The sequence below is a fragment of the Anastrepha ludens genome, chromosome 4 (genome assembly GCF_028408465.1).
Source record: "Anastrepha ludens isolate Willacy chromosome 4, idAnaLude1.1, whole genome shotgun sequence".
NCBI lineage: Eukaryota > Metazoa > Arthropoda > Insecta > Diptera > Tephritidae > Anastrepha > Anastrepha ludens.
The window spans coordinates 129,024,923-129,051,221 of NC_071500.1; the positions used below are offsets into that span (position 1 = coordinate 129,024,923).

The 26,299-nt window shown below is 32.9% G+C and overlaps 1 protein-coding gene across 6 annotated transcripts in view; it reads left to right on the forward strand.

The window, feature by feature from the left end:
- The window catches only part of LOC128861177 (transcriptional repressor p66-beta), a 68,427-nt gene that overhangs the window by 33,563 nt on the left and 8,565 nt on the right, over positions 1-26,299 (forward strand). For 5 of the 6 annotated variants that reach the window (XM_054099108.1, XM_054099104.1, XM_054099106.1 and 2 more), the window contains 5 exons: positions 17,193-17,400; positions 17,461-17,929; positions 17,991-18,243; positions 19,872-19,988; positions 20,074-20,175. In XM_054099108.1, coding sequence (XP_053955083.1) covers positions 17,232-17,400; positions 17,461-17,929; positions 17,991-18,243; positions 19,872-19,988; positions 20,074-20,175 — 1,110 coding nt within the window. In that variant the 5' untranslated portion in view covers positions 17,193-17,231. The remainder of the gene's footprint in view (positions 1-17,192; positions 17,401-17,460; positions 17,930-17,990; positions 18,244-19,871; positions 19,989-20,073; positions 20,176-26,299) is intronic. The other variant, XM_054099107.1, reaches the window with a different exon arrangement.

Consider the following 26,299-nt stretch of genomic DNA (forward strand, 5'->3'; position numbering starts at 1 on the left):
TTAAAACCTTTGAAAAAATATTTGAAACAATTTCTTTTTATTATTTCTAAATGTCTTTTAATATTAAATTCTTCATTATTTGTAAACTCTAAATCAGCAACCATATTGTTAAAACATGAACCATTTAATTGTTTTTCTTGAATATCAATAATATCAAAATCATAATCATCAAAATTTTGAAATATATTTTGAATAACATCATTATTATGCTTTTCTATTAAAACATTTATTATGTTTAATAAACTATTTTTATTTTTATTATACCAATATTTTGGCAATTGAAAAATATGTTTATTTGCTCTAATATATTTTTTTAAATTTTTTAAATTTTTAGATTTCAATTCTTTAATATTAAATGGATTCATTTTTATTTGGTTGATATTTTTACTTAATTTTTCCTTATTTATATAGAAAAAATTTTTTTAATAATTTAACTTCGCACCTCAAACATTTTAATACTTTAAATTGTGATGTAAATACTAATTAAATTTATTTAACTTAATTAGAAATTAATTTTTATCAGAATTTTTTTCATTATTTTCTTTATTATTAATATATTTAATATGAAATTGAGATTTTAAATGACGTTGTTTATGTGGAAGAGTATAATTTACACCACATTCACACTCTACGCTTGTAGTTCTACTTGGTAATGAGTTACGATATGCGAATTTTTGATTGTAACATTTTTTACAATACCCCTTATTCAAATTAGAAATAGTTGTTTCTTCTAAGCATGAAAAACATATTTTTTTACCATCTATAATAGATAAACATATTTTTTCACCATTTATTATTTTATGATATAATCTTTGTTTTGGTATGTTTCCTTCGTGAATGGTTTCTTTTGAAAACATAATTTCACTCATTATTTCCAATTTATTAACAAATATTTTTTTTAAATTTATGTTAACTTTGTTAACTATTTTCTTCGAAAATATCAATTTACATTTCTAATATTTAATCTTATACTAATTTTTTCTTTTCTAAAATCAATGAAATTATTATCCTGATCAACTATATAAATAGTTATATTTCTAATAGTATTTGTATTTACTGGATAGTATATTAAATTTGTAGGTATTTCATTTATTTTTTCACCAGGTTTATCATTGATAAAAAATTCATGAATAATATTTGTTTGTTTATTATTTTCATAACTACCTCCAACAATATTACATTTTATTCTAATAGAATTAACATTCATAATATTTACTGGTAAATCAGATGATACTAATGTATTAGGTTGAATAATTTGTTCACTAAATCCTAGTAATGAAGCTATGGAATTTTTTTGTGTAAAATCAATAATATAATCACTTTTAATTTCAACTTTTAATGTTGTCATATTTGGTTTAATAGTAATACCCTTTATTTTCTCTTTTATAAAATTGTTTATATCATTTATTTCATATGAACCAGTTGGGAATGTAATTATTTTGTTAACACTGTTAATTGTATGTAAATTATCTTGTGAATCATTTCCTTCGAAAATATGTTCACTTTGTGAACCAATGACAGAGTCAACATAATGTAAAATATTATTTTTTAATTTTTCAGATATGTTCGGTATAGAATTATAAGTAGAAAAATTAAGCAAACACATTTCAAAATCATGTTTATTATCTAAAATTATTGGTTCATCAAAATTACATGAAATTATTGAAGTATTTCCATCTAATGATATAGTCGGCATTATTTAATTAAGTAAAAATTTTAAACATAAATGACCACAAATTATTTCATTTATTTCTTGATCAATATTATTATTAAAAATTACAGTATTTTCATTAGTTTTGAAATATTTCTCTATTAATATTGGTAATTTATTTATAGCAAAGGAATCATAGTAAAAAATATGATTATTATATTTTTTATATGCTACCCAGTGTGTACCATTACCATTATTATTATCTAAATTTATTATTCCACATTCTATATCTTTTATCTTTTTTGGTAATCTATCTTTCATGAATACACCTCTAAAATTTGCTATATTAAATTTTCTAGCATATTTTTTTAAATCATAATTACTTAATGGTTTAATTGGAATTAATTCAAAATCAAATTTTTTTTAAGTAACATACCATTACCAGATTTTTTAAGTAGCATACCATTACCAGACTTTATATTTTTTTCTTCTAATGCTTTATTATGACGAATTTTTTCTTCTAATAATTTATCGTTAGTTTTTTTATCATTATATGCTCTATATAATGTTGTTCCTGCAGTAACTGCAGCTCCTATTGCTGGAATAAATGGTAATAGTGCTGGTAAAAATCCACCAATTTTTTCATTATTAAAACTTTGTAACTGGGACATAGATAATTTTAATATAAAAATGTTAAAAGTAGTTTTATTATTATCTAAATGTTTTTTTATAGAATTAATTTGTTTTCTAGTTAATGGTAAATATGTTTCATTCATTACACTTTCTTTAGTTCTTTGTAATTGAATTGGTTCTAATTTTATAGTAATATCTGTTTTATTTTTCATAGCATCATAAACTTGTTTTTGTTGATCTTCATTTAGAGATATTGGATATTTAATGTATCGTCCACATTTTGGAATAAAATAAATTTTATCTTTATTCTCATTTTTATTATATTCACTTTGTGAACCGTTAACAGAGTCAACATTTATCAATTCTTCAGTTGATGAATTGTGAGTTGTCAAACCCATACCCATTTTTCTTTTAAATTTCATAGCATTAGTAGTTAAATATGCATTTACTTTTTCTGATAAACTACTATCTTTTGCTGAAACTCTTGACCATGCTTTATCTTCTAAAATTTTATCAGCTTCATGTCTTTTCTTTATATCGTTACTTTTAGAATATGCAATATCATGTTCTTTAGCTGCTTCATCTAATTTATTAATTGGATGTATATCTTTTTCAAGTTTTAATTCAAGATTAGTACCAGGTCCTAAATAATTATATCCTGGAGAATGTAATTCAAATGGAAGATTATTTATAAGATTATTTATAATACCACTACCATAATATCGTACCATTTATTATAATAGAAAATGTGATGTATTTATTTATTTATTTGGATAATTATTAATCATGAACTGAAGGTAAACTTGAAATATCATCATCAACTTTTTTATTAATATTAGACAATTCGTTTTTATTTTTCTTATTTATTTTAGTTACATTCTTTAAAAATCCCTCTGTTAAACTATTTGATTTAGTCTGTCGAGAATTGTCTTCTTTTGTCGAGAATTGTCGAGAATTGTCTTCATTTTTAGTGTTTTTGCCAATAATTTCAATACCAAGTAATTTAAGTCCATTATTAAGAGAATCGCGTGAAATATGATTTTGTTCGCAAAATTTTACTTTAGCTAATTTTGAAGTACTAGCTTGTTCTAAATAATTAATAGCTAAATTTCTTTCTCTAATTTGTTTAAGTTCATTAGCATTTTTTGGAATATGAATATTTTTTGAATTTCTAAAACTTTTTGTTTTCCCTTGTAGTGATACAAGTGGTGAAACAGTTTTAGTAGAAGGGCTTGGATGATTGTATAAATTAGTTATATTCTTATACATTTTATTCATTTTAATTTATTTATGAAAAAATTTTTTAAAATAATTATATTTTTCTTAGTGTTTCAATATAAAAAAATATTAAAAATTTTTATTATAATAAATGTCGAATATACATACAATTGAAGAATTTAAAACAAATACTGATGTGCCTATCTTGAAATTAAGAGGATCTAATAGGACTATGAATAAGTTCGTGCGGTTTTTTTTCGAAATTTGAAACTTTATTGACGTAAAATGGTTACAAATTTAATATTCAAAATATTGTCCATCGCTTACTACTACTTTTTCCCATCTTTCTGGCAATTCACGGATTCCCTTTGTGAAAAATTCGGTCGGTTTTGCCGCAATCCACGAATCGATCCATTTTTTGACTTCATCGTAATTACGGAAGTGCTGGTCAGCCAGGCCATGTTGCATCGATCGGAAGAGATAGTAATCGGATGGCGCAAGGTCTGGACTATACGGCGGGTGGGGTAGGACATCCCATTTGAGCGTTTCTAAGTATGTTTTGACCACTTGTGCAACATGTGGCCGAGCATTGTCATGTTGCAAAATAACTTTGTCGTGTCTATCGGCGTATTGCGGCCGTTTTTCTCGCAGTGCTCGGCTCAAACGCATCAATTGTCGTCGGTAGACATCCCCCGTAATCGTTTCATTCGGTTTCAGTAGCTCATAATACACAACACCCAGCTGGTCCCACCAGATACACAGCATAACCTTCAGGCCATGAATATTCTGCGCCGACGTCGATGTTGAAGCATGGCCAGGGTATCCATACGTTGCCCGACGTTTTGGATTGTCGTAATGGACCCACTTTTCATCGCCAGTCACAATTCGATGCAAAAAACCCTTTCTTTTGTGCCGTTGAAGCAGTTGTTCGCATGCCATAAAACGGCGTTCAACGTCTCTTGGCTTCAATTCATACGGCACCCAATGGCCTACCTTTCGGATCATTCCCATGGCTTTTAAACGTTTGGAAATGGTTGATTGATCAACTCCCAAAGTTTTTGCAACCTCTTCTTGCGTTTGAGCCGGATCTTGATCGAGCAATTCCTCCAATTCGGTATCCATGAACTTTGGCGGCGCACCCTCGCGTTCTTCGTCTTCCAAGCCAAAATCACCACTTTTAAAGCGTGCAAACCACTTCTGGCACGTTCGCTCAGATAGAGCATGCTCACCATAAACTTCCACCAAGATACGATGACTTTCGGCTGCTTTTTTCTTCATATTAAAATAATGAAGAAGAATTCCCCGCAAAAACACATTATTTGGCACGAAATTCGACATTTTCAAGTGTGGTAAAAATATTGTTGTTTACGCTTCAAATAAAAAACTTATACTGACGTTTGTGCCTTACGACAGTAGCTCTCCAATGAATGTTTGGAAATGTGGATCGATGGAATAATAATCAAGTTACGCCATCTGTTGTAAAACCGCACGAACTTATAAATAGACCTATTAGTATAAAACTATTAAATAAAGAAGAAATAGAAAAAGAGGTCAAACAAACACAAGAATTTATTAGGCAACATAAGTCTCAGTTTAATAATAGAAGTGGTTTTGTTCAATGTTTAAATGATGCACTTAAAAATAATGATCATGTATGGCATGAATATGCTGTTTGTATTATGAAAAGTGTTAAAAATATTAAAGATTATAATATTGAATTACATTCAGAATCAAATAAAATATTAGTAAATGAATTATTAAATGAGAAAGCTATATTAGAATTTAGTTTAATGAGTTATGAAGAAATTATTGGCAAATTAAATGATGATATGTATGAGTTACAAGTAAATTATGATATTCTTGAATCAGAACATAATAACCTTATAAATAGCATTGAAAAAGAAAATGCTGCATTAGCTGAAAAATATAAGAACAATTTTATTAAAAGACAAAAAGCTATTGAAGAATCTAAAACAATGAAGATTGGACTAGTAAATAAAAAAATTACAACACAAAAACTCAATGATTTATTGAAAAGTGTAAGTAAAATGAAATAAAAAAAAAAAAAATATTGTTAATAAATGAATACTTGTGTTAATATTATTCCATATCAAAATAATTGTATATCACAGTTATACATAATTGATGCTAATAATAAATATAATGGAGGATGTAGATGTGTCATAATGGATCCGTCTTTATTAAAATTAATTTCTATTGTAATTTTTATTGTAATTGCAATTCTTATATTTTATGCAATATATTTAGATACACAAAAAAGGGTAATTGAAAATGAATGTAAAAAGATTAACAAAAAAAAAATATTAAAAATATTTAGGATTTTTTCTATTGCATTAAATGAATAATTGTAAAAACAATTTTGATAAAAATAATCAATTATCAAAAATAGATTTTATTATTTCAAATGGAATAGATAAAATAATGCAAAATGAATACATTTCAATGGTACTAATTATTATTCTATTAATAATGTTTTTTTATAATTTGATAAGACAATTAAATGCAAGACTACAATTATTTTAAACATAGGTTTCGACCTAGTCAAAACATATTAGTAAATTTTTAATAATATTTTTTAGTTAAATAAATGAAAGAAGAAAAAGGTATCGAATCTTATGACTTTTATGAACATTTACCAGCTAATTCAACTTTATTAAACGAATATGGAAGACCAATAGAAATAAATATTAATAATCAAGACATTAAAACGTTACCATCAAAAAGTTTACTTAATATTAGAGGTCAAATTATTGCTAAAGATAAAGATGGTAAAATATTAGATAAACTTAATCCTGATAAAATAAATTTTGTGAATAATGGTATAATAAATCTGTTTAGTAAAATTACATATTTTATTAATTCAGTTGAAATTGATAAAATTGAAAATCCTGGAATAACAACAACAATTAAAGGCTTAGCATCATTTTCTAATGATTTACCATTAAATAATGCTGGTTGGCAAATTGTAAATAAAGGTAATGTTTTTAATAAGAAAGGTTATTTTTCTGTTAGCATTCCATTGTGTATATTAATTGGGTTTTTTGATGATTACAAAAATTTCATTTTTAGAATTAATCAAAAATTAGAATTAATAAGATCAAATGATGATACAAATTGTTTAATTATTGATAGTAGTTTAAGTGATCATACTTTTTCTATTGATATTAATCAAATTATATGGAGAATGCCTCATGTTAAATTTTCAGTTGAAGTTGATCATGAAATTAATAAAAAAAATTTCAAATAATACAAACTTTCAAATGTATTTTAGAAATTGGAGATACTATTGTACTACTGCAATTCCAGCTGTAAAGACTTATACCTGGAATATAACATCATCTAGTGCTAAACCTAGATATTTTCTTATTGCATTTCAAACATTAAGAAATCAGAATAATTATAAAGACAATAGTAAATTTGACCATTGTAATTTAGAAAATGTTGTAGTTAAATTAAATACAAATAGATATCCAAACTATGATATGCAACTATCTATTAATCAAAATAAATTTGATACATTATATAATATGTTTCTAGATTTTAAAAATTCATATTATGGTTCTAGTATAAATAATTTACCAATAGTTAATTATGATACATTTTTAAAAGAATATCCAATAATATGCATTGATACATCTAAACAGAATGAGGTAATTAAAGAGGCTGCTATTGATATTAAAATTGAATTTAAATGGACAGAAGATTTTCCATCAAATACAGTCGTTCACTGTTTAATTATTAGTGATGATAGTTATTCATATAATCCACTAACAAATCAAGTGATGCATGTTTGACTTGTTTTTTAAAATTTTTATAAAATTAAAATTAACTAAAAATTAATTGAAATAAATATGTAATTAATTATATTAATAGATTAAAAAAATGTATCTAAAATTCTAAATTATGGATGGTCATTTAAAAGTTACTAAATTAGATAATAAAATTAAATTAACTATTCAAAATTTTGATACTCATAAACCAATAAAAAGATTAAATGAAATATTTCCGAATATTATTAGAGCAATTATTTGTGGACCAAGTAATTGCGGAAAAACAAATGTATTATTAAATATATTATCAAAGATTTATTATTCTGATATAATAATTTGTTCAAAAACTTGCTATCAAGAAAAATATAAATTTTTGGAAGATATGATAATTCAATTCAATAAATTGTGTGTTAAAAATGATTTGGAATCTAAAGATATAAAATGTTTATCAATTCAATCTCTACCAACACCTGAAAATATTAAACAATATTCTGTAATAATATTTGATGATATCTCTACAGAACAACAAGATAATATTTCCAATTATTTTGCTTATGGTAGACACAATAACATTTCTTGTTTTTATTTATGTCAAACATATTCAAAAATTCCTAAACAATTGATAAGAGATAATGCAAACTATATAATTATATTTAAACAAAATAAGACTAATCTGAAACACATATTTAATGACCATTGTAATGATATTGATTATGATATTTTAAAAAATATGTGTATTCAATGTTGGAAAGAACAGTTTGGATTTTTAGTAATAGATAAAGAACAAGATACAAATGATGGTAGATATAAAAAAATGTTTGAATTTTTCTTTACAGTATAAAAAAATGTTTGAATTATAAAAAATGTTTAAATTTTTGTTGAATAATATTTTTATTTTTTATTATTTCCATTTATTTTGGAAATCTTTATAAAAATTTTGAAAGAAGAAAAATTATTACTAAAGGCATAAATGAACTATGGGCAGCAGATTTACTAATTATGACAACAGTTAATGTTAGAATTAATAGAGGATACAAATATATGCTTAATGTAATTGATACATTTTCTAAATTTGCTTATATAGAACCATTAAAAAAGAAAGATGGAAAAACAACTTCTGAAGCATTTTTAAATATTATTAAAAAAGCAGGTTGTGCACCAAAATTACTTCATACAGATTCTGGTAAAGAATTTTTAAATAAACATTTCCAAGAAGTTTTAGATAAATACAATATTAACATGTATCAAACATTTAGTGAAAAGAAATCATCAATTGTAGAAAGATTTAATAGAACCATTAATGAAAAACTAAAAATACGATTTGAAATTCAGAAAAATACTAATTGGATTGATGTAATTGATAAAATATTATATGAATATAATTACAAAGATGTACATAGAACTATTGGTATGAAACCATGTGAAGTAAATGAAAAAAATGAACAATTAATTTTTGATAATTGTTTTAAAATTAATAGAAACAATTTAGAAAAACCAGTTTTTAAAATTGGAGAAAAAGTAAGAATTCAGTCACATAAAAAACAATTTGAAAACAAATATAAAAATAATTGGACTCGAGAAATATTTTATATTAGTAAAATTTATCCATCTAATCCAATAACATATTTAATAAGAGATTTAAATTATGAACCAATATTGGGTAAATTTTATAAATTTGATCTTCAAAGAGTTCAAATTTGAAGTTTCAATTATTTTGCGTCCACCCTCTTCTAACGCTAAATACATACTGCACTTGTAACCATGTGTTGATGTATAAAAGCTTATCAAATATTATGCTTATCTTGCAGTTTGTGACTCGTATTCAACAGTATTTCGTTTTGTTTTTTTGGTTTGTGCTTATGCTTATTCTATTTATAGATTGTGAGCAATGTTGATAAGATCAGCATTGCTTCCTTTGCATACTACTCAGCTGTAATTACATTACTTCAGAATATGATGTTTAGATGAGTTGGTTAAGCAGTTGGAATTGTAACAATAATTTTGTTGCAAGTTCAAATCTGACTCAAAGACTCTTGTTTTGAGGAGTTCGTCGTTTTTTTTTGAAAGGTACTTTAAAAAATAAATGTATCCTTTTTTGTTTTTTTTTTTTTGAATAGATTACTTTAAATATTTTGTAATAAATATTTTAACATTTTTTCACTTAATAGACATCGACCCAACTCAAAATTTTAACTGTACCAACCTAAATATTGATTACTAGTACATCAAAAATAGATATCTTTAATATCTTAAAAATATTAACTACGAGTAACTATAATTTAGGGTTGGACTCATCGACCCACATCAAAATTTAAACGTTTATTTTTTGAGATAATATAAGCTAAAAAAATGAGTTAAATGTTAAAAAATGTTAAAATTTTGAGTAACTGTAAGTTAAAAAAATGAGTTAAATGGTAAAAATGTTAAATTTTTGAGTTAAAATGATAAAAATGTTAAAATTTTAACATTTTTGATATTGTCTTGTAGTCCGGAATATACATACTACTTACGTTCATTTGCTTAAGATCTGATTCGACGTCATCTAACCATCGCTTTCGTGGGCGTCCTCTTTTTCTTCCTCCAATGGGTGTTAAAATAAAAGCTTCCCTAGCATTTCGCTCTTTCGGCAGGCGCAGTACGTGCCCAATCCATCTAATTCGTTGGGCTTTGATAAAACGTATTACATTTTGTCTTTGAACGATTTCTTCGATTTCATTGTTGTAGCGAATGCGGTAGCTGCCATCTATTGTTGCAACCGGACCATATATTTTCCTTATGATACGTTGTTGTTGTAGCAGCATAAACATTCCCATATTCACATACGGGGAATGCTGCTGGAGTGAAAGTCCTTGGCCGGATATAAATCCGGGTCGTTTCGGTAACGTAGAGCCGACTGTCGTGGAAACGTCCTTATGATACGGGTGGTATCAGTGCTTTGTACATTCTTATTTTCTGTGCTCTGGACAAATCTTTTGCTTTAAATAGTTTTATGTTAACATAATAGGCGTTATTTGCAGCTTGGATTCTGTCGTTAATAGCTACCGCCGAATCTTTATCTGCTGATAGTTTAAAACCCAAGTATTTAAATTCAGAGATATAATATTTTCGAAAACAAAGTTGTTATACTTAGGTCATCGCGTGTCGTGTTGTTGGCTGACCGAATCATGTATTTGGTTTTCTCGGTATTTACATGTAGTCCTAGATCTTTTGCATTTTTATCAATAAATTTAAAGACGCGTGTAAGAGTGTTTCTTCTTTAGAATGTTAGTAAATACTTAATAACCTGTTTTAAGTAAAGATATGCCCCTGTAATTTTGGCATTCAGTTTTATGTCATTTTTTGTGTATAGGTACTATTATGTTTGATGCCCATCCAGTGGATATTTCATTTGAATGCCATATTTGGTTTACTAAGGTGAATATTTGTTTATGTAGTTCATTCCACCATATATTGTAGTTTTCTTTGTTAAGTAGTTCGTTGAAATATTCTTTCCATCTATCTATTACTTGTTGTTTTTCGCTGATTATGGAACCATCCTTTGCTTTGCATATATTTGTTCGAGGTTGAAATGTTTTAGTCTGTTTTTTTATGTTCTGATACATAGCTTTGACATTTTTTTTTTTCTAAAATCGCTTTCAATTTGTTCAATTTGCTGCTTCATGTATGTTTTTTTTTTTTTCTTTTTTCGTATTTTCTTAGCTTCTTTTCTTTTATTTTCATAATGAAATCTATTTGTACGTGTGTTTCTTTCCATATATTTTATTCTAGCTTCCTCTGCATTCCTCATCATACCATTCGTTCATTGCTGATCTCTTCTCTCCAATAGTATTCTTTGCAGTTTTTACGATTTCAGCTTTCAGTTTATACCATTGATCTTCAATATCTATGTAATTCAGTTGAGTCATTATTTGTGCCATTTTCATTAAATAAAATGTTTTCAATCGTATCTTTGTACTTTGCTTTCATATCTTCATTATTTATAAGTTCATCTGTATTCCACTTTAATTTTTTATAGCCTTTGTTGTCATTTACTATTGAAATTCGTTGTCGTAACTTAGCTACCACGAGATAGTGATCTGTGTCTCAGGAAGCGCCTCTATATGATCTCACATCTATGACCGATGTAGCATGTCTTTTGTCAGCAAGTATATGATCGATCTGATTAGCCATATTGTGGCCCGGCATTTTCCAAGTTTGAAGATGAATTCGTTTGTGCTTGAAGGCTGTACTACTGACAACTAACCCGTGGGCACTCGCAAAGTTACACATTCGTATACCATTGTCATTTGAGTGGTTGTGTATAGAGAATTTTCCCGCAACTTTATCGATGATGCCTTCTTCCTTTCCTACTTTTGCATTATAATCACCTACAATCAATAAAATGTCGTGTTTGCAAATATTGGTGGTTACGTCACTAAGGTCGTCATAGAATTTATCTTTTATTGCATCAGTGCTATCGTTTGTAGGTGCATATATACTTATAATAGTTATATTTTGAAATTTACCTTGCAATCTTAAATAACATATACTATCATTCACGGGAGAAAAATTCAATATGCTTTTCCTGGTTTTACTGTCTACATAGAATCCTGTTCCGCGTAAGCCTTGAGTTTCAGAACCACTAAAAAAAATCGAGTAAGCTTTCTTTTTCACTTCACCATCACTTTTCCACCTTATTTCTTGTAGTGCACAAATATTTGTTTGATATCTCATTAGTTCGTTTGCAATTTCCGCCATTTTTCCAGGTTGCAGCATAGTCAATACATTCCATGTTCCAAGTGTCAAATCATAGTCCTTTAAACGTTACACGGGTCGGTCTTGATGCCCATTTCTTATCCGAGGCTGTTGATGATGTGTCGAGACAAGTTTCTTTTTTTACAGACATTAGGTTGTCAGCCTAAAGGTCAGTCGCCTTTCGGGGGTGCTCACCTTAAGTCTTTCGTTCCTAGGGCATCCACCAAGGTTTGTTCTTCCTTGTAAAAAGATAGGTACTTGATCTCCGCACTAGGTTAACAGTGTCACCAAGTGAAGGCGGTGTAAGGGGATTGGAAAAAAGAGGTGAAAGGCTTCATTTCTGTCGATCTGCCATCTCGTTGCACATTCTTTCCCTTTGAGACACCAGGATGCTGTGTTTTATTGTCACGAAAGTGTTTTCTTTAATTTTAACTTTTCGACGAGTTTTTTGTAAGTAAATTTTTATGCTTTTATACTTTTTGCAATTTTTTAGCAACAGTTTATTCGAATATCATAATTATTCAAATCTATTTCTACTTAAAAGTAACCAACCCACTTTCACACAAAAGTTATGCAGGTATCATATGTGCAGGTGCAAATTGTTTCTCGTCACCAGTAAGCGACGTGTTATACGCATATAGTATGACATCCTAGAAAAATACATTAAACTAGAGAACAAAAAGAAAACTATTTTTCCGAATCGATATACCCGCGAAATTTAAATTGGAATAACAATTTTTTAATTGATTTGCGAGTATTGTGTTCGTGACTTTCTTTCGTTCAGCGCTTATACATACTTACATAATTATATATTTATATTTTCACTGTAATGTCCTTTTGCGCTCATTGTATAAACCATGATGGGCTGAGAAATAAAATTTTAAACGCGACCTCGGTACCAAATAAAATAAAAGTATTTTTAATACATTGAACAAGAAACTGATAATATTTCCATTTCACTGGCACTTGGTATTGCCAACAATATAATTATAACGCCTTCAGATTACGTAAAAAAAAGGTAACTAGCTCCACTTAGGCCTTATGCTGCAATGGGGGATAAAGGAAATGATGATGAACTCCTCTTAATGATATTAGCAGCGGCGTTAGCCTTTTGAATTTTGCTGGTATCACGACATATCTTCATCTAAATTGGTTTGAAACTCGTAATTAACTTTTTTTAACTGCCATTGCAAGAATCTAAGCGAAGTAAATTAACATTAACATTCTTAATACAAATATCATGCAGTAAACTTGTTTGCGATCGCCTGGCAAGACAGAAAAAATATGTTAAATTATCTAAAAGAAATTCCCTGATACTAGCTCTAGTGGATCAGATATGTGAAAAATTACGTGGTACATGTGGTGTCTGTGTGTCGATATAATTCGGCGGGCAGTTCCAATTTCCCGTATGTTAACAATGTACTTGTAAATCATGCATAAATGGGTGATAACTAACTTTGAATTGTCACAAATCAATGGTTTTTAAATTATATAAACCGTATTTTGGAATTGGTATTTGTTATATTTAAAATAAATTTTAAGTCCTCATGTACAACTAGTTTCTTATAACCTCTCAGTCTATATCAGAGTTTGAATGATTTGAACTATCATCTGTCAATCAGAAGATTGGCCTCAGCTCTGGAAATGATTATGTTGTTACAATATTTTTAAGTCCAAGTTTTTTGACTTTTGCCCCAGTCAAATTTCCCTACTTAATCCTCAAATTTTTAAGTTTCGCTAAACAACTCAAACGTCTACGGAAACCGAAGAAGACATTTTATAAAAACTTCAATTATTCAAGTGATAGAATTTCGCGCGAGAGTTCTATAAATCTAAATATAATAAGCTTGACAACATAAAATATAATCCTAAGTTCTTTTGTAGTTTCATGAAATCTAAGAAAATCTGCTTAAATATTCCCGCATCACTTCAGCTTAACTGTGTTTCAGCTAAGGCAGTTGCTGGATTTTTTCCCGTCTAATTTTACCTCTGATACGGATGAGGATGTACATGCGCATATAATGATATCGTCGAATCAAAATTTTCTAGTATACTTATATCAGCTTCTTTATTTCAAAGATGTTCTTCTCTGATTAAGCCGTTGGGGTACATTTTTAATTTGCTGCTACCTGTTGACAGGTTTTCGTTTTTATCATTTATGATGGGAAATTAACTTGTATACACCTGTTCTTACTACCATCTCTAAAGTTTTTGAGTGTAGATTTAGTTAAGGATAATATACATTTTTCTCAATTTAACACTTGTTGCGTCCTAATCAACATGGGCTTGTTGGGTGTAAGTAGACGTTTGCTAATCTAGATTGTTTCGCGGAGGACTGTTTGGAAACCTTTCTAAATGGATACCAAGTTGATGTCATTTGTACTTACGTACTCTTCTAGGGCTTGTGATAAGTTATCTCAGCGAATATTGACAGCTACACTTGCGTGCTTAGGTTTTGAGGCGGACTATGTATTATCTATACTATAATAGGCATTGTGTTGTTCTAATTGATAATGTATCGTCCCGTTGTAGTATCCTAGGTTCCTTATTATTTCAGCTCTTTATTAATGACATTTCTTCTTGATTTTATAAGAGTAAGTATAATTTCTTTATTATGAAATTAAATGTCTTGCAGGTTCATATGTTCTTCATACTGAGCATGATAACTCATATAATTACAATATATAATCCTTCACATTAGTAAATTAAAAGAGACTTTAGACTTATTCCTAGGCTTGTAGTGTTTTCTTTTCGCGAAAAAAAGAACTGTCTCCTCATTATACGCCGACATTATAAAAAATATTTGGAAACGCCCTCTGAGAATAGAACAGGAAAAGTTCAGCACTCCCACAAATTGAATATTAAATAGTAAATGTATATGCCACCGCCGTAGGTTCGAATCTCCGTGCATGAAACAGCCAAATGTTAGAAAAAGTTGTATACAATAGCGGTCGCCCCTCCGCAATGGCAATCCTCCGAGTGTATTTCTGCCATGAAAACGCTCCTCATAAAAAACCATTTGCCGTTCAGCTTAAAACTGTAGGGTCCCTCCATTTGTGGAACAACATCAAGACGCACGACACGAACAGGAGGCGATTATTATTTATTTGCTTATTTATGTATATACAAGGTTAAGTCCAAAATAAACAAGACTGGCAAAATTAAAATATTTTTGATGGTGCCATATTTTTTACTGAGTTAGTGCGTTGGAAGTTACATCCCTACCTGACTTCCAGTGAAAGCTTGGTAACATTCGGTTCAGTGGAAGCGAAGTTATTGCGTCTAAAGTGTCAGTATGTTTGTTTAAAAATCGGTAAAACGTTTACCGAAACATTTGGATTGATGAAAAAAGGTTATGGCGAGATTGTCTATCTCGTGCCAAAGTTCATGAGTGGTTTACACGTTTCAGAGATAGTTGTAAGGATATAAATGAGAATGAACATACGGCCGCCCAAAATCTGTAATTACCGAAAACTCCATCGAAAATGCTCGTAAATGTATCAAAAATGAACTGAAATCATCGTTGAAGTTCATGAAATCGGAGTTGAATATCTCCAAAACATCGGATTATCGCATTTTAACTGGTAATTTGGGCTTACGAAAGGTCTGTGCACGTTTTATTCCGCACAAGTTAAGTGAGGACCAAAATTTGCTCAGAATTCACAAAAAATCACGTTTGGAGAAATCAAAAATCAAGTCGATGCTCATTTGTTTTTCCGATTCCAAGGAAATTGTCCACAAGGAGCTCATGCCCACTGTTTAAACCGTCAATGCAATTTTCTATCTTGACGTTTTGAAGCGTTTGTTACATCGCATTCGTCGAATTTGCCCTGAATACCGCGAAGGAGGAAGCTGGCGCTTATTGCGTGGTAATGCACCATCTCATCGATCCGCTCTTGTGGCTAATTTTTTGACCAGAAATCGCATTTTAACCATCAATCACTTACCGTATTCACCTGATATGGCTCCCTGTGAATTATACCTATTCGGAAAATTGCATTTGGCCATGAACGGAAAATGTTTTGCGTCCTTAGAGGGCATCCAAAAGGCTTGTACCGACATCCGGAACACTTTTTCGAAAAACTTTTAAATCGCGCAAATTGTGTATCGAGGCCAAATAAACTCGAAGTTATCAGAACAAAGTTCTTGTCGTTTCTATAATGTTGTTATAACAGGTGGCGCAAAATTAATCAATTATGGAAAGACTTATAATATTTGCAAATATCGTCCTACGGCAATCATATTTGACACTTGTGAGCTAGACAGCTGCAGCATACAAACAGACAAGCAATGGAACACGTAAGGTCCGTCATCAAAATAATTTTTTTTTTTTTAGTAAAAAGTTGAATGGTTAATTTTGCGCCACCCTTTATGTTATATATAATTTGTATAATGAAACTATGGATATAAAACATTTTACTCAAATTCATTTTTAACAATTAATGATTTCGTACAATTTGTGTACACAAAAGGAGGAGAAAATGCCACTCACTCTCCTGGCCAGACTACAACAGTTTGAGAAAAGAATACACACCCTATGAATATGCTGTGAAAAGAACACGAACATTTTACAGTTACGGCGCAGGGCGGAATAAATGCGACATTATTGCGAGAAAAGAAATCAGCATTACTGTATAACCCGTGTCCCGCTGAAGTCTTATTATGTCACGTGTTATCTGCAATGAAGCGTTTTATGAGAGAGTTGCTAAAACTGTATATGGCATGAATGCTCAGTTCAATGCCGAAGGCCGTCAGTTTAATGCTTATTCCTTAAAATTTGGTTTCTCGTTTAATATTCTCGTTAGATACTTCTTATGTTCTTTCATTTCCTTCTGTTATTAAGGTGTCAAATGTCTGTAAGCATATTGTTTATTGGTTAATAAATACAATTCATTTAAATTCGACAAATTAATGCTATAGTATTGGTTTAGGCTTCAGGACAAACTTATATTTATTTAACTTAGCAAAGCATTAATTGGCATTTCATCCAAACTTTTATTTTTTATTTCGTTATACAATGAAAGCGACAGCAAAGCATGTTGGCTTCAACTCGCAACTCTTTGAGGTTAAAAAATATGATTTGAAGTAATACAAAATTTTACAATTTTGATGATGTTTGTAATGATGATCGTTATGTTTATTTTATTTTCCGTTTTATTTTGTAGTTCAGTTAAACCTGGACTAAAGCTCATTGATATCCAAAGATGGCAAAAATGGAAGTCGATGATGTTGTAGATTTAAGCCTTGGCTCTAGTCGGGATCCAGCACTTACAATAACTTCAGCAGCAATTCGGGACGTTCGCGTTTTATCGCAAAATTCAGGTCTAACTATTACCCCTGCATCATCCCTGCTCAACACAAATTCAACTAGTGGTAAGAAATTTCACATTATATGAACATTAATAACTTGATATATCATTGCTTTTATTGTAGCAGAATTAGCATTGCAGGAAGAAAATAAAGTGCAACGTCGTGTTCTTAGGCCACGGACTGAACCAAAGTCCTACGCAGAGGCACCAGATATAGTTTTATTACCAGCACGCTTGAATGGTCGACAACATAACGGCAACATAGATTCTGAAACAGATGATGAAGATTCGGCCTCATATGTGCCGATTAAAGAATTGTCTCCTGCTGAAATTGAAGAACGTGAAAAGGGTTTGCGTAAACTTCGAGAGGATCTGCGAAATGAAGAAACCAAATTAGTGTTGCTTAAAAAACTTAAGCAGTCGCAGCACGTAATGAAGGAGAATTTAGCACTTACACCCGCAACTTCCTCGAGCAATCCCATGAGCATTATCCCAACTGCACTAACTTCAAAGGGTTCGTTAAGTGTAACACCTACATCGGTAGTATCTGTGTCGAACCATGCAAAAGGTCGTTCTAATGCAGTAAATATAAAGTAGGTATTGTTTTCTTAGTTTCTGGTAGGATTTTATATTATTAATCAATTTAATTTAAAGTACAACAAACAGTCGTAATTCAGTGCCGTCTCCATGTACAATGGCAACTTCATCCGCATCATTTAATCGCACGAGCTCTTCAGTGCTTCCACCGCCTCGATCATCTCTGCCAGGAGGAACAACGTTGACTTCAGGCAATTCAAATTCATCTCATAGGATTCACTCCCGTTCCAATCTTCCGAACCTTACAATTACTCCTTCAGTTACTATTACGCCGACTACGGCACCACCTTCTGGAGTGAAACCACGCAATGTGAGTAATTGTAACGTAATCGTTGCTGCAGACAGGGGTAAACATATATATAGGCCACTAATAACAAACTTTTTTTGTTTGTTTTAAATATTTCTTATTAAATTTTCTTTTTCAAGCCTTGCCCAAAACCTTATGCTATTTAAATTCACACAAACATTCAAACCTATTATATACGTGCATAGGAAACTACATTTACCTTATTTTAATAGTAATTGTTTTTTGTGATACAGCTTTAAACTTAAAATCATATTAACTTTTACCCAATTATGAAAGTTTAAATATAACGCTATTTCTGGCACTTGCGTCCTCTGACCATGATAATAGTCAAATCCAACTACAGTTTATAAAATGTATTTGGTGCGCTTGCTAGACAAGGCTACTACTTCTTTAGGTCAACTAACAAAAGAGATTGTCTACCGTAAAGGCATTATTGATTTTTAGACTCATTGACCCACTCGGGAAGTAGCCTATAATAGTACCCTTTGAGTGCATGACCGTGCCAAGTAAATGCTACAACTTACGTAATGTGTAATACTGAAACCTCTAATCATAATTCACCCCTCAGCAACAACCAACTCCGAAGTAAATAAAACAACAACCACAGCAAGTACTCGTGTAGTCACATGTGGTAATTAAGTCACTTTATTTTAGTATAATATTTTTCATGGGTGAGTTCATTTGCCAGCTTCGTCGGTTCGACCTCTCGTTCATTGGAATTGGCAGCGATTAATCTTTGAGTGATCGCGATTGTTCGCTTTCAAAGTCTGCTTGCGTTGACTACTTCAAAGTACCGGAAATGTATAATAACTGAATTGTCGACAACTCGGTTTGGTATTTTCTCTTTGTAATGCTACGTTTGATGAATGTTGGGTCCAATTCAGCCTTGGAAATCATGTTTTGGCGAGGTCCTTTTGGACAAACTTTGCAGCAACACGGCGCAAACCCAAATCATTGCCACAATGCCGTGAACGCATCCATAAGTAACGTCCAAGCCTTCTGCCAGCCCAGGTGGTTAATTTTCACTTTATTGATGTTTTCGATTTCATGTTCATTTCGTTCATGCCACTCGTAAGCGGCTGTTTTCTTTAGAGTATCATTACCGGAATAGTTTCCCAACATTTCTAGTTTTTTCGCACCATTGAAAATACAAATCAATTTTTAAAACTGTAAAAAATCGAAAACATTAGTTTCTTAAAAACAGGGACAGAGTGTACCATAAAATGTGAGCTAGGCTGTTTAAATCTTCCACGAAAATTGACAATAATATTTCAATCAGAATATATATATATAATTGGCGCTCACACATTTTTTGGGTGTTGGGTCGATCAGAATTAGTATAATATATTTGTTATACACAGTGCGTCATCGTAAGTATTCATCGTTTGTAACAATCAGAAATATAGCAATTAAATGATCAGTATGTGGGAGTGGCTATGTGTCTAAGGCGCGATAGGTACAGCAATTTAAACTTGTATTATATTCGTAATTTTAAGATTAAGTCAATAAACTAAATTTCATTTAACAGAAATGCGCTAACGTAGAGTAGGAGTACTAAATGTTGTTATAAACCTTTTCTTGAAATTTGATTATCTGTTAAAATATATTGTATTTCTGTTGAATTAACACAGACCAATATTAATGAAACTTCAAAAATATCTGGGATGATAAATAACTCAGTTTCCATTACACCTGCTTCAACAACCCTCCTACAACAAAATCAGCAGCAACAGCAATCGGATTTAAAGGTATATTTTCCAGAGGCTTAAGATGTTCGAGACTAATTTTATGTGTGATAGTAATCATAATCAATAATTTTAATTGTAATTCAAGAATGACCGCAGTGCGCCTCGTGATGAAGCACTTACACCGGCACAGAGGCAAGCAGCCGCAAAATTAGCATTGCGAAAGCAGCTGGAGAAAACGCTTTTACAAGTAAGTTATACTCGTTTATTATTATTTTTTGTATTATATAAGTGTAACTGAATTTTAGGCCCAAGTGTGGCTAACGAATTCGTTGAACTTTGTTCATATAGGTAGATTAGGACGACGATGTTTCGCAATATTGGAATAATGCATAATAAACTAACACAGAACTAGGCAACAACAATATCTGCAATGAACTTATTTTACGAGTTAATATATGATAAGCTGTGTGAGTAAGCTTATTAGTGAAATAAACTGCCTAACTGCTCTTAAAAAGGCTGTTTCCTACATTAGCCGGAATAGTGTTGACAAAAAACAGTCTCACACCGGTTAACGTGCTGAGTGAAGGTATAATACGGTTAGTAAAGACGGTATTAAAGTGCCTTTAGCTTAATTACCTTCCCGTCTCTAAGTATGTAGCAAGTTGCACTTTTGTTTATCATTTCATCTGCCGCATCTCCCAAAGAGAAGAATACCTCGGAACCTGAATTTCAACCTTACTTGACTAGTGGATATACTCTGGTCTGTAAATTCCTCGAGATTAGGTCAATGACTACGTTGTCCTCTGCTGTTGAAATCTGCATCTGTAACCGCCCCAAGTAGCTGTCCTGTAAGGCGATGTGGAGCTTAAAATATTTAGCATGTATATACCCCTGCCACCTGCTTCTTGGGAGGATATCACCCTGACATTGGTGCTCTGGTATGTACACTACTTACCGAGCAGATTGACATTCAGTATGAAGAACAATAACACTCACACCAGAATAGGGATATATGCAGTAGCTCGCCTAACCTCGCTATTGCTAGCGCTGGTCTGATCAATAGAATAACATGGCGATAAAACATGGATTGGATTTTATTATCTGGATCAATAAACCTGCCGACTTTATTTCCGCGTATCACCATAACTACTTAGTTCTGCTTAAGTTCTATTACAAGTTAAGTCCGTTATAAATATGAAATTATACGCTATTACCAAACGCCCAATCTTATGCGGCTATGAATACAGAAATATTGTTTTTTAGCCACTGGTGGGTGGTTTCTGCCTTATGGGCGGGTGCAGAATCCTGCTGGAAGATCCAACGTTTTCCAAGAGAGTACTGTGCAAATGCTTCACCACGCCTTCTAAGACACTTTTGCCCCGGTCTTAACCTCTTTTTCACAATAATTAGATGTAACGCCTTTACAAGACACTCTCCACCATTCATGGTCGATACATTAATTTCTTGACATGAGGGATTTTTGCGAATTATTTCTAGAACAGCTTTTATGGCTGCACTGTCACTTCAGACAGTTGAGAAAACGATGATGGTGCGGTAAACAAACATTCTTGAAATATTAAGTTTTTTCCGCAATTCGTAAATCTCTCTTGCTGACACTTATGTAATGCAATGACTGCAATGCGAGTTTTCTTAGTTCAAGCGAAATTTCTCATCGTATACTTGTAAAATTTGTCACCAATATATGGCAAGATTAAGTATATTTAGCCGAATCCATGATATCACGATTTTAGCAGATTATATGGAAAAGAATCTCTGAGTTCGAATAACTACGTCGTAAATTCGAAATTCGTAAGAATGTCATTACTGAGTTCATTCGTAATGCCATTCTGTGATTTTTTTTTTAAATTTGTTACGGCGTGTTTTATTTCTCGGAAAAAAATTTCAAAATAACATTCAAAAGGATTAAGAATAGTGAAATGTAAGTATTAAATTTAATAAACCAATTTTTTTTCTTATGAAATTTGTTTGTATGCCATTTTTCGTATGAGGTGAAAAATTTTAACAAAGGGTTTTGAAAATTATTTCAAAAACAAATTGTGCTGCAGAGAAGCAATTGTCTCAAAATGTTTTCCACGGAGCGACAACTTGAGCTTGGGAAGCAGGAAAAAGTCACATGGAGCCATATCAGGCGAATACGGTGCTTGCGGAAAGATATTAACATTATTTTTGTTAAAAAAATCGTGGACAAGACGTGATGTGTGAGCTGGGGCATTATCGTGATGCAAGAACCATGACTTGTTGTCCCACAATTCCTTCCTTTTAAGACGAATGTTCTCGCGCAAACGCTTTAAAACGTCTAAATAATATTCAGCGTTAACCGATCGGCCTTGCGGAAGGAACTCCGAGTGCACCACACCTTCGTAATCGAAAAAAACAGTCAGCATAACCTTAAAATTTCAAACAAATTCTTTGTTCAACTTGAATTTCCATCGTTAAATTCAAAGAACACACTCGAGCTTGACTTGTTTACAGTAGCACAGAAAACAAACTATGTGACATATCACGCTGAAATTTGCCATGTAAGCTTATAACAGTCCTACCAAAAAACAAAAAATATATTTTTGCCATATGTCATCCGCGGACCGTTTTATTGATAACGTCTCGTTCATATTTAAGCAGAAGTTATATTTTAGTAACCAAGAATTATTCTTACAAAGTGTCATCCAATTCCTACGGATTAAATGCATATCTCAATGTTTCCCGCTGCATTTGAAGTATTTTAAAATTTTGCTGTCGTAGAATTTATTTTATTCGCAATAAAAGCCAAAATGTGTTGGTTAACTTCAGGCCAGCTTGTGTTACATGCAGTGGATGAAGCTACTGATCTGCCGAAATATTCCACTCAGGATAGCGAGCCAAAGGAGCCGCATATGTTCCCTGCTAAGGAGCATAACACCATGTTAAAAAAGTGGAACAACCTCATTGAGAAATATAAGGTGCGAATTTTAAGGAGATTCATGAGACAGAGAATGCAATGCTAGTGAAGGTTAATAAGCTATAAGAATTTGACTAAAACTTTTAAGTAAAACTAGCTGACCTGGGTGAATTATTCGCAGTCACCGAATTATAAATAATAATATGGAAATAAATAGTAGTAGGTAGGCGTATATTTCTACCATGAAAAAGCTCTTAAAAAATATTTGCCGTTCGGAGTAAAACGTTTTAAGCCAACTTGGTTCCTCCATTTGTGGAACAACATCAAGACGCACGCCACAAATAGAAGGAGGCTCAGCCTAACACGCAAAAAAGGTGTAAGCGCCAATTATATATATATATATATACACTTGCCAGAAAAAGTATTCGTCCACAAATAAATGAAAACTTTTAATCTGTTCATTCATTGTAAAAAAAAAACTAAAACATTTTAAACTTTAATTAGAAATGTTTAGACAATATTTTTTCTACAATTTCCATAAATTTTTTCCTAAGTACATCTTGAAAAATTAAATTTTACAAAACAAAAACAAACAACTTCACTTCAACGAAGCAGAACAAGTGTCCGTACACATGAAAACAGGGATTCCCCACACTTTGGAATTATTTTAAAGTTTTTGTGTACAAGAAATAGCGATGACCCTCAAAACTAAGGAAATTAGTGTTGGCGAAAGAAAAATGATCCTCAAATGAAGGCAAATCTTTCCGCGAAATTGGGCAAATCATAGGAAGAAGTCACACTTCTGCGCAGTATTTCGTTCAAACATACAATTCAACTCAATGGTGTCAAGGCCACGTTCTGTTCGACCTAGCAAGCTAACCGTACGTGAAAAACGAACCATATTCCAATCAGTGAAAAATAATCCTCGAATTACGGCTTCTCAAATATGTAAAAATATTTTAATTTCCTTTGGCAAGCATGTGCACGACGATACTGTACGTAAAATACTTAAAAAAATAGGTATTGCGGATGTGTAGCACGTAAGAAACCGTACATATCCGAAATCAACAGAAATAAACGTATGGATTTTGCAAACGAATATTTTAACAAGCCTCCAGAATTTTGGGAACGTGTTCTATTTTTCAAATATTGCATATTTGGCAGTAAAGGAAGTTGTTGTTGTTGTTGTTTTAACAGCATAGTTAGTACTGTCAGTGTAAGTATATCATCGGTCGTCTTCGTCTAGCTCATCTAGGGGTAGGCCCAGGAAACATGCTGTTTCGACAGGTTGGGTGCAGAGGGAGAGGGGGGTTAGATGAGTCTGATTGAGGGGGCATGTGAAGAGGTGGTTAGAGTCGTGCGGGGTACCTTCACATGCCGCACATGTGTTTGGTATGTCGGGGTGAATTCTGGATAAGTAGGAGTTTAACCTGCTACAATATCCAGAACGTAATTGTGCCAATGTTACACGAGTCTCACGGGGAAGCTGGAGCTCTTCATCTGCAATAGGTGGTGGTTGGACTCCGATTACGGCATTCACAGGACGGGAGTTCATGAAGGTGGTAACGGTCTCCCGGTGAATGTCGTTTATTGACTGTCTAAATACTGTCCGGTCCAGTAGGTTTCGGTCAGTTTTGTCTTGGAGTTCGTCAGCGTAGTCGAGGAGGTGTCTCCTGACGTGCCTGGGAGGCGGCTCAGGCTCAAGCAGGTGTCTGCAAGGGTGAAACCTGCGGTAACACCCCAGCAGGAACTGCTTGCTGAGCAATTTGTTGTGCTCCGCAACTGGGAGCATTTGTGCCTCGTTGTGTAGATGTTGTATGGGTGACATCAGGAGGCACCCGGTCGCTGTCCGAATGGCGGTATTTTGACAAGTCTGAAGCTTTGTCCACTGCGAATCACTAGTACCAGGCGACCAGACAGGCGCAGCATAGTTTAGAACCGGTCGGCCAATTGCCTTAAATGTCGAAAGCAACAGTTCTTTGTCTTTGCCCCAAGTGCTGCCGGCCAGCGATTTGAGGACCTTGTTGCGATTTTGGACTTTTGTGGCAATTGCGGTTGTATGCGCAGAGAAGGAGAGCAAGCTGTCAAAGGTTACACCCAAAATTTTGGGGTTATTCACAGTCGGAATTGGTGTGTCGTCGACTTTTACCTTAAGGGACAGCTTGACCTCCTTTGTCCAGGTGGTGAAAAGGGTCGCCGTGGACTTGGTGGGGGAAAGTTGGAGATTCCTCGCAGTGAAAAAGCGAGAAAGGTCGGTGAGGTAGTTGTTCACTTTGGAACACAGGCCATCGATGTCATTGCCCGACGCCGTTATCGTGCAATCGTCAGCGTATGAGATCAGGGAAACTCCCGCTGGTGGTTGGGGGAGCTTCGAGATGTAGAAGTTAAAAAGCAAGGGTGAAAGGACACCACCCTGCGGTACGTCTTGCTTAATCTTCCTCTGCTTTGACATATGATCTCGAAAAATCACTGACGAGTGCCGACCGCTCAGGTAGTTCGCGGACCACCTCTTCAGCCCTGGCGGGAGTGTCGACTGATAAATGTCATCTAGTAGCGTGGAATGGCTGACTGTATCGAAAGCCTTCTTTAGGTCCAACGCTACTAGGACAGTCCTCTCGCAGGGGCGGTTTTGGTTAAGCCCGCGATTTATCTGGGCGTTTATGGCGGTGAGTGCCGTGGTGGTGCTGTGCACTCGTCGGAATCCGTGCTGATGTGGGGCTGGGGCCAGGTGTGTCGTGTAGAGTGGGAGTAGGAGGGCTTCAAGTGTCTTCACTACTGGGGAAAGGAGAGTTATCGGCCGATAAGACTCCCCTTGGTTGGCGGGTTTCCCAGGTTTCAATAGTGGGACCACTCTCCCTGCTTTCCACTTGTCAGGGATGATGAGAGTGGCCAGAGACAAATTGAAGACCCTTGTGAGGTATCCTACTCCCAGGGGTCCCAGATGCTTCAGCATCAGCGCGTTTGATCCGTCAGGGCCAATGGCTTTCGATGATTTCGACTTGTTGATGACCCCCTGAACCTCATCACCGGAGAAAGTAAGTGGCGCACTGTCGTTCGTCAGTTTGTGCAGCCTTCTGGTAACACGACGTTTGGTTCTGTCGCCCGGAGGATGCAGTATGAACAGCCGGCTAAAATAACTCGCGCATCTCTTCGGGTCCGACGAAGTACAACCGTTGAAGGTGATAGCCACCTTGTCGTTGTGCTTCGTCGGGTTCGCCAGGGACCTAACGGTGGACCAGAGCTTACTCACCCCGGAGGTGAGGTTACAAGTCTTCAGGTGCTCAACCCATTTAGTCCGCTTATGTTGATTTACCAGTTGCCGGATCTCCAAATTGAGATCCCTTATGCGGGGATCCCCGGGATCGGCCTGGCGTAGGTGGTCACGCTCGTTCACTAAACTGGCTGCTTCTGCTGGGAAATGAGGACGGATGTCCTTATAACTTCCAGCTGGGATGAAGCGAGCAGCAGCAGCTGT